We start from the raw sequence: 15,406 nt of genomic DNA on the forward strand, positions 1-15,406 counted from the left end.
TTACCCAACCTTTGCAACTCACGCTCAGCTTGATCTTAGGCCAAATTTTAAACGAAAATGAACATAAAATCCACTGGAGTACATTTATGAGCAATGGTGAGAATTTGAGTTAATATCCCAATAATATTATAAATGCGAAAGTTTGTGAGGATGTATGTATGTATGTTTGTTCCTCTTTCATGAACAAACAACTCAACGGATTTGGATGAAACTTTACAGTAATATTGATTATGCATCAGAATAACACATAGGCTACAGTTTATAATGATTTTGTGGAATTTGGTCGTAATACAACGATGCATATCAAGTATGGCGGAAAAAAAATGTCCCAGAAAACTCTTTAACGCGGGCGAAGTCGCGAGCAAAAGCTAGTTGTTTATAATTATAGTATATTATATAGTATACTATATAGTTATAGTATGTAGCTTAATCGGATTTTAAATGATTATTAATTATTAAATTTTAATAAATTATTAATTTAAGCAAAATACTCTACATAGAGTGCACAAATGTTATACATTACAAAATGATGCATGTCATTTCATATTTTATAGATGCATATTGGGGATTGTAGATAATAATATCTTATAAAGCCGAGGGAATCTACAATATCTTTCAAAACGCGTTGGGTGTTCAGCAATGATAATCAAAACAACATGGAGGTGCATGCATATCTCGTCTGCATGTCGCGATTCAACTACAAACAGCTTTTTGTTTTGCCAACTTGATTACACGCTTCAATAGTTTATTTTATTTTGTCAAGTATTTTTGCCGAATCATAGCTAAATATTTATAATAAACTAGTTAAGCTACAAAAAAAGACTGGATAATACATATTTTGCGACGGATTTTTCACTATTGTAGAATTTGTTTAAAACGTATTAAGGCGTCGCATAGACGTCAACCTTTTACTTTACTATCTACCATCCATTACGTTCTTTCACCGCAATTTAATTTGAAAAATATGTCACCACCGTGATACCGCTTACTGCGTTAACAGATTGCTTTACTGTAAGAATTTTTTGCAAATAGTTGTACCACGAATGAAAACAAAAATATTTTAAAATAGGAAATATGTCTCAAACTAGTATAACAAAAAATATTATTGAACAAAAACTACATATAATAATAGTATTTTAAAGCGTGACGTAGTTAATTCCTCTACGCTCAATTATGACACGAAATAATTATACGCGTTTGGAGTAATATTTTTATAAGATATTATTAATAGAAGGAAATATGGTAATTCGAACTAATATTTAAATGTAAACTCATGCGCATGCCTTGAGAACTAGGCAGATGTCAATATTTACACTTCGGCATGCTTAAAGGAAGGTAGTCCGTGTATCAGCCTTACTATCTATCGGGTCGCGACTGTAGTTAGTTCGGAGTACTGTGTGGTGTTAGAAGTGGTGCTCACAAACAACCGAACTAAACAGTCTGCGGTTTTTCAATTACATTTCTTTCTACATATTACATGTACAAGCACATATAAGATATTACACTGAGGTCCAATAGTCAATATAACTAAGTAATTTGTGATATAATTTTTATTTACATTACAAATATAATCAAAAGCGATTTTGCATAAAACTTAAGAACAAAAAATATAACAGTTAAGTGTTAAATGCGCATGAAGTTTACATTTTCAATTTACTATTTTAAGATAATGATTTGGAAAATAACAGCTATTTTACTATTACGGCGAGTGAGTAATCGATAATCATGAATGGCAAGACGACCTCTTCCGCCTAGTAACGCCGGGCCGTAAACATTAGTAACAAAACAGCTGATTGTAGAGCAACGGACGTTTATCATCTTAGGGTATGGAGATATTAAGTCTTTTGAATAAGATAGGAAATAAACGTTAAGTGCCTTGGCTGATGTTAATTAACATATTTCGCGCTGGCTGCAACAGCTGCATAACAATGCGGTTTGATTCCTGCGTACAAATATTATTAAAGTACATCCATGAGATCTGGCGCAAAAAATTCAAAATGTCCTCTTTTTTCCTTTTTTGCCTGCGTCTGCCATTTAGAATGTATAATGTAAAATATCTCGGGAATAAATCATGTTAGCCTTCAGTCGTCACAAAACACATATTTTAATGCAAATGTCTCAATGGCAAAATAATTTTAAATAAATCGTGGACCAGACTTGATACATTTTGCATTCTTTTTTCTGTACGCGGCAAAGTGACCCCACTGCATTTGATGGTCGGAGTATGGTCCAGACAGAGTGTCGACTGATGAGAGACCAGTTTCAACCGGATACACAGACTGTTCCCGGAATGCTACACATTTACATGGTCGGGTATTACTGGGTACACGATGTACGCTATCTGCTACAAATATCCTGCCAACGGCATACTGATGGTGATTACCATAGATTCAAAATCGTGGCATAGTGACACGTTCTGTGACGTCACGATCTGAGATCAGGCGGTATAAGAGAGGCTTCTGGAATGAAAGGACGCAATATCCCTCGTCGGTAATATTTTGACTCTACGATATTTTATCTGATAAAGTAACTACGCCGAGACGTAAAACATATTAATGTAAACAAACACTAACTTTTTACGTATATCAGCTGTGATCAATACTCGATGAATTAGATACAAAGTTTTTATTTTTTTTATTCATCGATTGTGTGGTCAATGACCTTCTACACAAGGACCTGTTATAATTTATATTCCACACAAATCTTTTAAAACATAAACACGTTAAGTAATGTCATTAATATCGCTAATTGTAAATAGAAATGTACGATGTTTAAAGCCATTTTTGTTAAGGAAAATTATTGTCATACCTCGTGTAGGTACCTCACGAATTTATTGTATGTCAAAACATACCGCGCAGTAAAAAAACATTCAGATGTTTAAGTTTACAAAGTAAATAGTTAGTAAACAATAACCGCAGAAGCTTTAGAAGGCATTTAGGGTACAATCGTAAAATTGGTGACAAAATTGTAGGTACTAAATTTAACCAATAGCAAATTGCGACCACAGCGCAGCACCCCTTGCTACCCATTGACACGGTGATAGGTCCACAAATAGAATTTACAGCAGACAGCGAAATAGTCCAGGATTCTCCAGAAAAATGCCTGGTTGGGATGTGTAAGTGTTACGGCGAAATAGAGCGCATTAGAAGGTGGCAATATCAGTATAATCTATCATTTCAATCTATTTGTTATTCATATTCTCAAGTTAAATAACGCTATGTTAGTTTCGATGATGTCAATATTCGGTACTTTCTATCCCTTAAATATTATTATTCATCCATTATATTAAAAGCTGCACTCAACATAATATAGCCCTATATTTTGCACCAAAACCTTTAATGTTCTAAGCATTTTGTAGAAATTCAATATTTTAAACATATGCAAAACTTGCTCTACTGAATGTGGTATTGAATTTCAATTAGCATTATATTTAAATATTACCTAATCACTTTCAATTAAGCCATAACAAAAGTTACATAAACTTTGATAATGTTTATGTTTATATTAAATTCTGGTGGCCAAAAAAATAACCAAACTAAAAGTTGCCAGAGCCAAAACTATCCCTAGAACTATAAAAAACGCGAAACAAACAAATATTCGCCACGCAATAAAATATAGCATTAAAGCGTCAAAGAAACGTAACATACCGTTGGTCTCCCTCATATCGTTTGTGAATAAAGTAGGAGTCGGTGAGGTTGAGGCGCGGCACGGCGTGGGCGGCGACGGCTCGGCGGACGGCGGCGCGGCTTGCACTGAGCGCTCTCACATTGTAATCTTACTAATATACCCCGGAGGAGAGGAGTGCGCCAAGGATACGTCACTATCATGCGCCTGATGCATTGTCCCCGAGTACATTATGTATGAACGACAATAATGTCGAGCTTGTTTACGAGTCAAATGCTTAATGAGATGTCAGGGCGCATTCAATATTCAATCATTTGCAAATATTGACGCTTTTTTATTTGTCATTGTTGCGGTTGGGGTCATAAGTCATGTCTCACGATATGTATTAGTGGAAGCACACTAGTTTACTTTGATTGGCTCGCTATATTAATAGTCATCAATTAATGAAAGCATATAGGAGCTATGTTTCGATTTATTAGCAGGATTTATACAGTATTTTTCAGAGTGAAATAATTGAAAGAATTATAGCTCTGAGGCTTCGATTTTTAGTCATCTATCCGTAGCTAGCAATAGCAAAAAATAACAATTATGCTTTACTTAATTTTGCACAACACATATAAACTATATAACAGATTGTGTATTTTATTCGGACATATACGGAAGTTATACTTAGTTTGTATGTTCTAGTTATTCACTAAAAGTAGAAATTATTAGACTTATTATAATTTTATAAATAAAGCCGCAAACTTCACGTCATAATGACATTGTTATGGGGTAATACATCATTCATTCGGTGTAAACACATTAATACGTTAATGAATTGTGAACGTACGAGTAGGGAAATAGACTATGACTTACTACTGAACCATAGCCGGCCATTCTGATTAGATTCCACTAGGAATTGAACGTAAACATTAATATAATCTGTCTCTGGACTTATAGATATTGTAAGGAATTCAAGATATAAAATTACGAGTTTTGTAAAAGCTATTAAGGAAGATTTATTTTTGTGGCTCTGGCAATAGAGAAGTCTGTTTCCGAAATAATGATACCACAGGAACCGTGCATTATCACTTTTAAAGCTGTAGTCTACTTCCGGCTCACAAAACATCTATGAAATAAGAATCAGTTATTACATACATATATATTATTATATACATATTCTCTATATTATCTTATTTAACTAATATGCATGGCATAGTGTTTAAAACGGTTTCGCATATTTGTTAGTAGTAAACACAGAAACATCTGAACGGATTTGAATGAAATGGCACGCGCGTAGACCTCGTTGACACACCATACTGTCCGTCCACACATAGGCTACTTTTAATCCCGATTATTTTTAATATGATATTTAAAATAGATGTCACTAGTGTCGCATATGAGGCGCTATAAATGGCTAGTGTTTTAAGGAATTTTGTAGCAGGAAAAGCTTTTCACGCGAGCCAGCAACGTCTAGTTTGTAACATTGTTGAAAATTCCCTATTAGGAAACCACGTGGAATCTGCGTAAGAGGATAACCGCCGTTCCGACGTTGATCTTTAAGATCAGGATCTGGTATGTTTTTTAGTTGTATGCTGCGTCACGTGGTGAATTAGCTATTTACCGCTGCCGTAAACCAGTTGTGGATTGAGCCAGGTTTGATACCTGCGTCAGGACAAATATACTTAATGCTTTAGTTGGACATTGAAGTAACATTTTAAAGTAGTTAAAAATAATGATAATGAAATATAACCAGTTTCTAGATTTTGTTGCAGGCTTTTTAGGTTAAATGTTCTTCCGTAGTTTTTTTATTTCACTAGTGGGTCTATATGAACTAGTGGTCGTTGAATGGTGGAAATTCGACCTTAGAATTTAATATATTTGTAAACGTAAATTTTATTTTTCTGCTCATCTATATATGATTTTTAATTATGCTAAACCTCACACTCCTCTGTGCGGGCAATATGCTTATAAAGGGGTACAAAGTTCATAATATGTATAAGTTTTAAACATAATACTTAAATTAAAGCTTCTCATTTCCCCCTCTACTTATATAGCCCTTAAAGAGAATAGAATGCACTGCTCTCTTGATATTTTATAACATCTATTCAACCACTTGTGTTCACTCGAACACGCGCTCTGGTCAGTGAAATTCATAGTGTAACTAGCTGACCCGGCGAACTTCTTACCGCCTAACAGTCGATTCTTTAATTTATTATTATTTTTTTAATACTTATATTCGGAACACCGGGTCGGCTAGTAAGATAAAAAAAGAAAAAAGAAAGTTGATAAGTCAACAATTACATTATGTTAAAAAATAAAAATTATAAAACACTTAAAATTCTTTCCATCGTTTCATCTAACGATAACAAGTTAGGATGTTTGTTAAAAGTAAACGTCGAACCGCTGAATAGATTTGGATATACAACACATGGATAGACTGTGTCCTGAACTAATGAACAAACTTTTTTATTCCGAAAAAGAGCATGATGGGGGAAGCCCCATCCCCCATCATGCTCTTTTTCGCCCCCATCATTGCTCACCTTCCCCTGGGAAAGGTGTATCACACACGTGGAGTTTTGAACAACGCCTAGTTCGTATCATTGATGCGGAATATCGAAACTATAAACCTGCTAATATTAGGATTCTATGTGTTGGAGTCTAGACAAATTGTTCTAGATTTTTGGATGTAAAGCAATAAATCTATTAAGTTGCGAAAGAGTCACAAATTCTAGATCAGTAATAGGTATTTTTCGAGCCACGTGATGTTCTACTTTGATATGAAATCGTTTCATCAATATGTATCTAAATTTATACACCTTTTATTAAAATATAATACGTATATAAAGCAAATGTGCTATAGATCATGTATTATATTTTTAAGGGAGTTAAAATAAAGCCAAGAGAAAATAACACACAGAGAAATTTAATCAAATAAAAACATGATCATCTTAGGGACTATCTGACCCCCGTTTATTGTAAATGCACTGCATTTATTCATTTTAATTAAGATATTTTTCAATGAAAAAATAAGCTTTAAAGTATATCTTTTATTTATGGGTGCAGTATAATAGTTATAACCTATATTAACAATGTAGATGCATGATAATGCAATTTACACACGAGGGCAAATATCAAAATATGTAAATTAAAATATATATCTAATAGTAATTGTTATATAAATTATTCAGTATATTAATGTTATGCACACCGTTTCGTTCGCTCATGGTTGTTATTCGCACATTTGTAATTCTGTAGTCCAATTTAAACCTTACCTGAGAATAAAGATTAGATTTTGTATTCTACGGGATCAAATCTACCGAAGTAATCTACATTGAGATACGCAAGTTGATTATTTATTAATATTGCATACTGTTACTAGCTTTCTCCGCGCAGCTGTCTCCACCCACATTCATGCGCGTAGAATTCTTACCGAAATTTTTAAAGTAAATTGCAAATGTCTTAAAATTACGATAAATTCACCGATCTCTGATTTTATAAAACTTCTGCTTCCATTTATATTCTGTCCACCTGGGATAACTACATGAAAATCTGTTGAGAAATTTCGCAAATGTGTACTAACAAATAAACAGACACAAAAGAATTCCAACAATCGCTAAATTATATTACTTTTCTTTACTCACCCGTTTCTCTTTTATTACTATTCTTTCAATGCAGACACATCGGGTTCTGCTAATTTCTTTTACAACGTAGAATATCTCTGATATTAATTTGTATAACATAATATTTTATACAAGCACAAATGTTTCGGAAGTAACAAAACTATAACTGCATAGCGAAGGTTGCATTACATAGACTAACTAAAGACCTATTCACAATTTGAATACTTTCTTTGAGACTAAGACTGCTTATATTGTCATTATATACAAATTAAATGTACGTCCGCCAAGAAAACTTTCTCGCCAATGTTTATTTACATTTTTTGTATCGTTATTTAAATTTAGGTTTATTATTTTTTATATAGTCACAGTTTTCTGACTACGATTATTTTAAAGAAAAATTAGATTGCTTTTACGACTAAGGTTTTATTAATCTGAGTTTTATTAGTATATTTTAGTCTTTTCCAAAAACTAATTTACTAAACATTATGTTGAAGTGGCACTGATAGGTCACATTATTATCGGTTTATGAATGACGCTGCGCAAGGCATCAAAGCAGGCGATCTGTCAATCTACTAGTCAACACAATGTAACGAGGTGTCCATGCATTTGGACGGCAGCGACTCCTTATATGATTGCCGTCCAAAAAGTTTTTATAGAAAACATGGCAACGTGACTTCACGGTACCTGAATAAAAGCCCAAGTACGAGATGAAATTATTCCTTGGCAGTTGGCACATCTTAATATGTAGTGGACGAGGGGCCTGCCTCTTAGCGATAAGGCGCCACGCAGACGTCTGTAAGCTCATGTTCAGGACATTACGTTTCGTAGACGTGCACAAAGAGACTGCAAGGCGAGCAACATTGATTGTAACACGATTTGCGCGAAATTTAACCAACTAAAACAAACAGATAAGTTGAATATTCTAAACCTGACATGAACGGCACTAAATCGAGTTGTGGATAGATAAGGCGCGCTCGGCACGCGATATTAGTACGTAGTACTGTTCAGTATTATGATACTAGTTTTGTGGTCGATTATTTTGTCTTAATACGGAAATACGCGTCTTGATAAGTGCGGTTATGGCCGTATGCGGAGAGAGCCAGGTGATCCTCTTCTCTCCCTGTATTTTTATACCTATATACTGTTTATACTTATTAGTACCTACGTTTAACTAGTATATTTAATTAAAATAGCACATGAGAATTGCTGTTCCTCCTCACACAAAAATATGATGTCTCTCCTTCACGTATTTTAAATTATTAGACAACATTTGTGCTTGAAACAATCCCTAGTTTGTTCTGGCTTCAGTTAAAGGCGAGAAGCATCGCTATTGTTTCCACAAAACGAAAAGCGAAAGCATAAATAGCTGGAGTGACATCTAACTTAAGGCCGTACGAAAAGCTTGGGAACATAACAGGAGTTAGTGGAAGGGGATAACTACGTACACATTCATATATAACATCACGCATTTATCCCCGAAGGGGTATGCAGAGGCGCAACTAGGGCACCCACTTTTCGCCAAGTATGTTCCGTCCCATGATGTGATACGGGGCGAGCCTATCGCCATATCGGGCATAAATTCCAGACTCCTCGCTGATACTGAGCAGAAAAACCCAAATATCACTTTGCCCGACCCGGGATTCGAACCCAGGACCTCAGAGCGCTATTGTACCGGGCATGCAATACAACTACGCCACCGAGGCAATCGCCACCGAGGGGATATCTATCCTTCGAAATTATTATTTTAAATACGGAATTTAATCGTAACATAATGGTGTTTTATTTATGTCTACCCCGCGGCGCCGTCCTTATGAAAAAGTTTAACGGTGTAAAGCAGTGTTAACTTTGTCAATAAGCCTCGGCCTATAGGCCTGTAGGGGCGACAGCTGACTAGGTAGCGGCATATTCCAAAGTATGGGTATCATAAATAAGGTTAACCAAGGGCCTTTTTGGGCCCTTGTTATACAAAAAACTCTTCGTTTTAGAGGAATTGGTTGCAATCCCGAACCTTTTTTTGTTTCCGCACAATAGTTATTTGGACTTGGGTGGTCACTGAAGCTTAAACTATGCCTTATACTTGAGGGAAGTATAAATCCGGCGCTAATATAAAGAAGAGTGCTTTGTGGTTTTACTACAACAACCACCCACAACTCTAATAGGGATCAGTGCTGTTTTACAGCGTGTACTGAGCTGGTATCCCTTCTACCACACATCATGCTAGGAATCCGTTGTGTGCTTGGTATTGTTAACTGTGCGTATGTTTTTTTATACTTTTTTTGTTGTATTTATGTGTGTGTAGAGAAATAAATGGTTTAAACTTGCTGGTCGATGACAAAATACAACATTTTTTTCTTATAACGTTGATACCTGGTCAGTATAATATAACTACTATCCTCTTTTTTCCCTAACGCTAGTATCTCCAATTTACTATATATAATATACTATAGTGCTCCCTTACATAGTGTCAGCCATTTACTATTCGTTTCCGATGATATAAATAAGCTAAAACTTTAATTACTGCGATATAGTGGTTGAAGCAAATAAGGTTTGGTTTACTTAAGCTAGCAGTGTCAGGGCAGTTGTAAGATGTCCAAAATACTTTTTATGAAACATAAACAATATCGAAATTCCTGTAACGATCGTGCGATGGGGGCTATACGTTCATAATATAAAATACAAATCGACTGTTGGCTATCTAAGCGACATTTAGTTTAATACATATTTGATACCATCACATTTTTTCAGTTTTTTTAACCTACTATTAATTTTCGAAACAAAAAATATCGCTTACGTCAATAAGCGAACCGTGGATAAATGTTAGATTTATGAAACACTATTTGTTAGTATTTTAGTAAAACTATACGGCTGCACGGGTTTTTATGTATGTTATTACAATTTAAGTACCACTAGGTAACATAAGCTAGAAAAAGAACAACTAGAGGAGTTAAAACACTGCCACGCGAAAAACGCATAGGCACTGATACGAAGCGTCAAGCTGTGTGTTTTTGTCCGGCGAATTCGGAAGCATTCTCGATCCGCCGGAACCGTTTCACGTGCGCAGAAGCAGGCTACCGCAGGTTTTAGTGAGTATGACGGCATAAAATAGGCATTTAGATGACATTAGGGTCGGAAGGCCGGTGAGTCCGACATAACTATTCTTCCGCTCCCTAATTCCAATAATGGCATCCATAACATGGATTTTTACTACGGGAAAACAGAAACATTCTGTGTTTTATATTAAAAAGCCCTGACACTGTTCGGACCCCGCACGGCGCTGTATAGCCGTACCTAGTTACTGCAGAACCGGTTATTTAGACTACGTTCGATTCTATATAGTTTACTAAACATTCGGTCTCAAATACAACGAAACTAAAATTGTCTCCGAATATAGTAATACCGTCCTTAGCTGTTAAAACGATGTTCTGACTTCGCTTCCCAGCCCGGCAAAATTACTCAGGTAGTCCATTAGAAAAATGCTTCTAAATCATCTATAATTAAGTTATATTTTCCCAATACAATAGGCTAGTTCAAATAACTAAAGATTAGAATTACGTATAGATTACGATAGTATAATACAGCCGGATTTCGCACACGACGCAACTAGTACCTCCTGTTACTGGTCATGCATGTTAAGCTTCTATTTAAGATACAGCATTAAAAAATTCATGCCGGATGTGTTTTATCGGCATATCTACAAGCGGAAAACCATTGGTTGAACGGTGAATCCCGGCCAATATGCTTATTGGCCGGGATTCACCATGATTACAGCATGCTCATGTCATTTTCCTGTTGCATTTGTATTACGTCAGTTGACGTCAGTGTTTGTCTGTAGGTCAGGGAGCAAACGTTTTAGATTCCACGTGGAAATGTGTAAGTATTTCGAAAATATGTGAAGTTTTTTTATATTTGCACGGTAGAGACTCTACTGCAGGTGATTGTAAGAGGTGTGTACGTACTTCTGCTTCGTCTATTTTTTCCGTCAAACAATGTTATGTTCCAGTCTTTTGGACATTATAGCCAATGTCCCATTGATGCTATTGTTATGTTTAGTATATTGCGAACCAGTTTTGAGTCGTATCACTGCGGTTTATATGACTATAGATAAATAAAAAGAACTTCTCTTACTGAACCGATCTTTGTCTGTTTATTAAGTAAGAGTTTAGTAAACGATTTGCAAGTTATGTAATGCTTTTGACGGAAGACCGGTGGCGCAAATGACTGACACCACAGATTCATGCTAGTTCACACGGTACGGACGTGACATCCTTTATTACTTCACCTATACGGTATATATATTTATTTATTTAGCACTTCATATACATAAGTATACTGGCGGACTTAATGCCATAGGCATTCTCTGTCAGTCAACCTAAGGGTGGTGCAGAGATAATCAAGGTAGGTGCATAAAAGGAAGGTAAGAAATACAAAATATTCGGAAATCAAATAATAATTAATAAATATATGTATATACATATGTACCTATACATACCTAAATAGGTATATAATTTTATAACATAAATGCAAACGTTGTTGGTTTGTCCTTCGATATCGGTGTGATCTAAAATACTTTATGGGATGAAAAATGAATCTAATAGGTGTTTTATCTGGAAAAATGCATATTTATTAATTATTTTAGCGCAAGATTCGCACAGACAAAGTCGTGTGTACACGCTAGTTAAATATAAAAAGTATTTTGACAGAAATATATCTTGTAATGTTATATATTTCCGATTACAAATTGTTCGATAATGACCCGGGTCGCGTAGGGCGTCCACCTCCGAGCCATTGCGCGAGAAGCCTATATTGAAATGGGGATGATTTGTTAAAGCGACTAGTTAAAACAACTATCAACTTTCCGTCCGTCCCTATCCTTGAGGTTAAAACGCTTCCTTAGATCATGAGTTTGTCACCCGCATTGCTATGGAGGGAAGTGGACGATTAATATTTCCAACTCCTCCCTATCTTTCTATTTGATTAATTTCGTTGCGGGATAATGACATATTAGTTCTCCCTGAGACTCGCCGAGCTTCACCGTTCAGTGTCATGCGTGCCACTGCTGATCCTGGCTTACAAGAGTTGTAGTGGTGGGTGTGAGGGCGGGAAAGTCTCAAAAATTGTCAAATTTTACTATCGATAAAGGAATAAGCGAAGTTGTCATTTGAATAGTGTCGAAATGTAATCTAGCGTATATTTCAGTCTAGAATTATGGCAGATCGATTCCCAACTAATAAGATTAATGCAGAAGGTACGAGTTAAACCTAGTTAATGAGTTAAATTAGAAACATATCATTGGTTACAATTAGTTTTTGCGATTGGACTGGCGCTGGAACGCAAACCGCAAACTCTTCGACACGCGCTCATTATGTCATGAATCATAGTGCGCAAGGCAGGAGAGGTAGCGATGGATTTCTTAATAATAATAATTTACTTATTGAACTCCCATGTAATAAGTAATTAAAAATAATACTTATTGGCGGAATTTAACATAATAAAATAAAAAAAATGCATAAAAACTGCGAAAGAATAGTGAGGATCTACATATATATATCGATAGTATATATTGTAGTAGTACATATATATCGATAGTTCTAAGCATTTTGGGTTGTCTGTCTTCAAGTCGACAACGTCTTAGTGAACTTCAGGAATATTTTCTAAAACCGCACAACGTCTCCATCTTCGTCGGTCTCACGCGAATAAATTACTCGCACGCGACCTCGCCCGCGGTCGAGGACGACTCCGCTCTACACCTGTCTCGCTACTACGAATGTTAACCTAAGCGACGTTTTTTTTCTATGTGATTCGAAATTGGTCATTTAATCGAATATATAATATAATAATATTAGCCCTGTATTATATACTTGCCCACTGCTGAGCACGGGCCTCCTCTACTACTGAGAGGGATTAGACCTTAGTCCACCACGCTGGCCTAGTGCGGATTGGTAGACTTCACATACCTTCGAAATTCCTATAGAGAACTTCTCAGATGTGCAGATTTCCTCACTATGTTTTCCTTCACCGTTAAAGCGAACGATATTCACAAAGAATACACACATGATTTTTTTTAGAAAAGTTAGTGGTGTGTGCCCTTGGGATTGGAACCTGCGGACATTCGTCTTGGCAGTCCGTTCCACACCCAACTAGGCTATCGCCGCTTTTTTTTTAATTTAATTAAATTTAATCGAAGATAGGTAATAATTGTGTCTCACATAGGGAGAAGGGGGGGGGGGGGAGGTTCCGCTATTTGATACGTAATTCATCCCCCCCATACCCAAGCGACGTTTGTCGGTTTTATTGCAAACTGACTGCACTGACAGTGGAGTGGCGTCTAAGAGTACCGACTGATGATTACCCTCGCCGGTCGACATAAGCGCTGTTCCTTAGTGTTTTATAGCTTGTCTGTTGTGGTCCGGTGTAATACAATTATTGAACTAAAAGTATTAAAACCAGACGTTTCCTTGAATTATGTTCGTGTCGTGTTACATTGGCACCAGTGGAGGGGGACCACTTAAAAATGATGTTTTTATTCTGGGAAGGAAACGCTCAGGACCTATTTCCTTTTGCATGTTCATAGAAGTATATTGTCTTCTTACGGTAAGGCACTCTATTTACACCTAGAAGGCAGGTCTGTTGTTCATCCCAGAAATGCGTGGTGCCCTCCCGGGCTGTTTAACCACGTAAGTAATTTTTTAAAAACTATTTAGAGAAAATAACTTATCTATAGTCACTAAATATGTGCAATTATTACATTAAGTTACTGGGTGGACCTGTGGAATAGTGATTACAATATCAAATTGGAATACAACAGTAATTAGCAGAAATAGAGAGTGTGATGGTATTTATTTAGAGTCGCAAACGCAATACGAAAGGTCTGCGCCTGGTGAATTTTTATATTCGGCCCTCTCAACTAATTTTATTCGTTTCTCGAACTTCTAACATGGACCAGTTTACGGTGAAACAGCCTCGTAATTCCGGCTCTATTAATGGTTATTTTTGGCATCGTCTTGTATATTGACATATTGTTCATTTTAAAATCATGACTTATGTTGTTATGTGGTGATTGCTTGAAGGTTTCTCGTCGTGTAGGTCGAGGCTCTACGTCGAAAAACGAACGTCGCGTCGGTCCGAAACGAAGAAACGATGAACCTCGGATTTAACTTTACTACCAAGTTACTTCGGATCCGTCACCATTCTGTAGCTTACCATAGTGGTTGGATCAATTCACAGTTTTTTTTTGGAGGAAGCAATAGAATATTGTCCTCGCAAATGGTTTTAGGAAGGGATGCCGAAACCTTATAAGTGCTTACAAATTCCATGTCTGAAATATATCGACGAACAGATCGGATCCATCGTCCAATCCGTAACACTTCGTAGTAACAAAACGTGCTATTCGTCATCCGAAACTACGGATTTCGTTTTTCGAAGTAGATCCTCAGTAACGGAGAAGTCTTCCCACCTGTAACTTAGGGTGCTTCAAACAAAGTGTGAAGATATAATTGAGTAGGCCGGCATAACTGTGATAGGTATGTGACCGAGCCTGCCTCTTATATCGGGCATAAACTCCAGATTCTGGGATGTTACCATGTTTAGAATCCGGGACCTCAGAGCGGTGTCTCAATGTGCACGCAATGAAACTAGGCCACCGAGGCGGTCAAGGTAAGTTTATAGACTACCAATATTTGTAATAATGGTCACCAATAAATTAATTAACAATTAATTATGTATTCGGTTCATAGTATTGTCAGCTATTGTAATTTATAACGATTACAAAGTAGTTTAAACAAATCTAATTGTTGAAACAATTATAGCATTTTGATGTAAATTTTCGTTTCACGGTAACTAAACAATATTAAAAATAATGAAAAATTTAATTGGGTCACAAACTTTCAAACCTGAATTAAACAGTACCTATACACCACGGTTTTCATGATGGAATTCCTCTTAGTTCCCTTCCATGATTATGCATGGTAGGGAGTTTTGGTTGGTATGCTGGTGTAGGGTATACAATAGGGACTCGGTCCAATGCTCGCTCGGATGTTGTGACTCCCGAGTGTCGATGTTGGGTTCTAAGACCGGTGTAATCAACATAACCGTTCCACGCGCTGTCCAGTGGTGGCAGCGATAATGCGTTCTTACACGTTAAATAAGGTAAGGGTATTTCGGATTTTTAACGACTATAA

At 36.2% G+C, this 15,406-nt stretch overlaps 1 protein-coding gene across 3 annotated transcripts in view; it reads right to left on the reverse strand.

The window, feature by feature from the left end:
- Positions 1-15,406, reverse strand: part of LOC115441423 — a 59,859-nt gene that overhangs the window by 21,119 nt on the left and 23,334 nt on the right. The window contains exon 1 of one of the 3 annotated variants that reach the window (XM_030166205.2): positions 3,648-3,895. The exons of the other annotated variants lie outside the window; for them this stretch is intronic. Within the exon in view, the coding sequence (XP_030022065.1) occupies positions 3,648-3,663 (16 nt within the window). The 5' untranslated portion in view covers positions 3,664-3,895. Of the gene's footprint in view, positions 1-3,647; positions 3,896-15,406 lie in introns of those variants that run through there. 3 annotated transcript variants of the gene reach the window in all.

This window comes from Manduca sexta, chromosome 27 (assembly GCF_014839805.1).
Source record: "Manduca sexta isolate Smith_Timp_Sample1 chromosome 27, JHU_Msex_v1.0, whole genome shotgun sequence".
Classification (NCBI taxonomy): Eukaryota; Metazoa; Arthropoda; class Insecta; order Lepidoptera; family Sphingidae; genus Manduca; species Manduca sexta.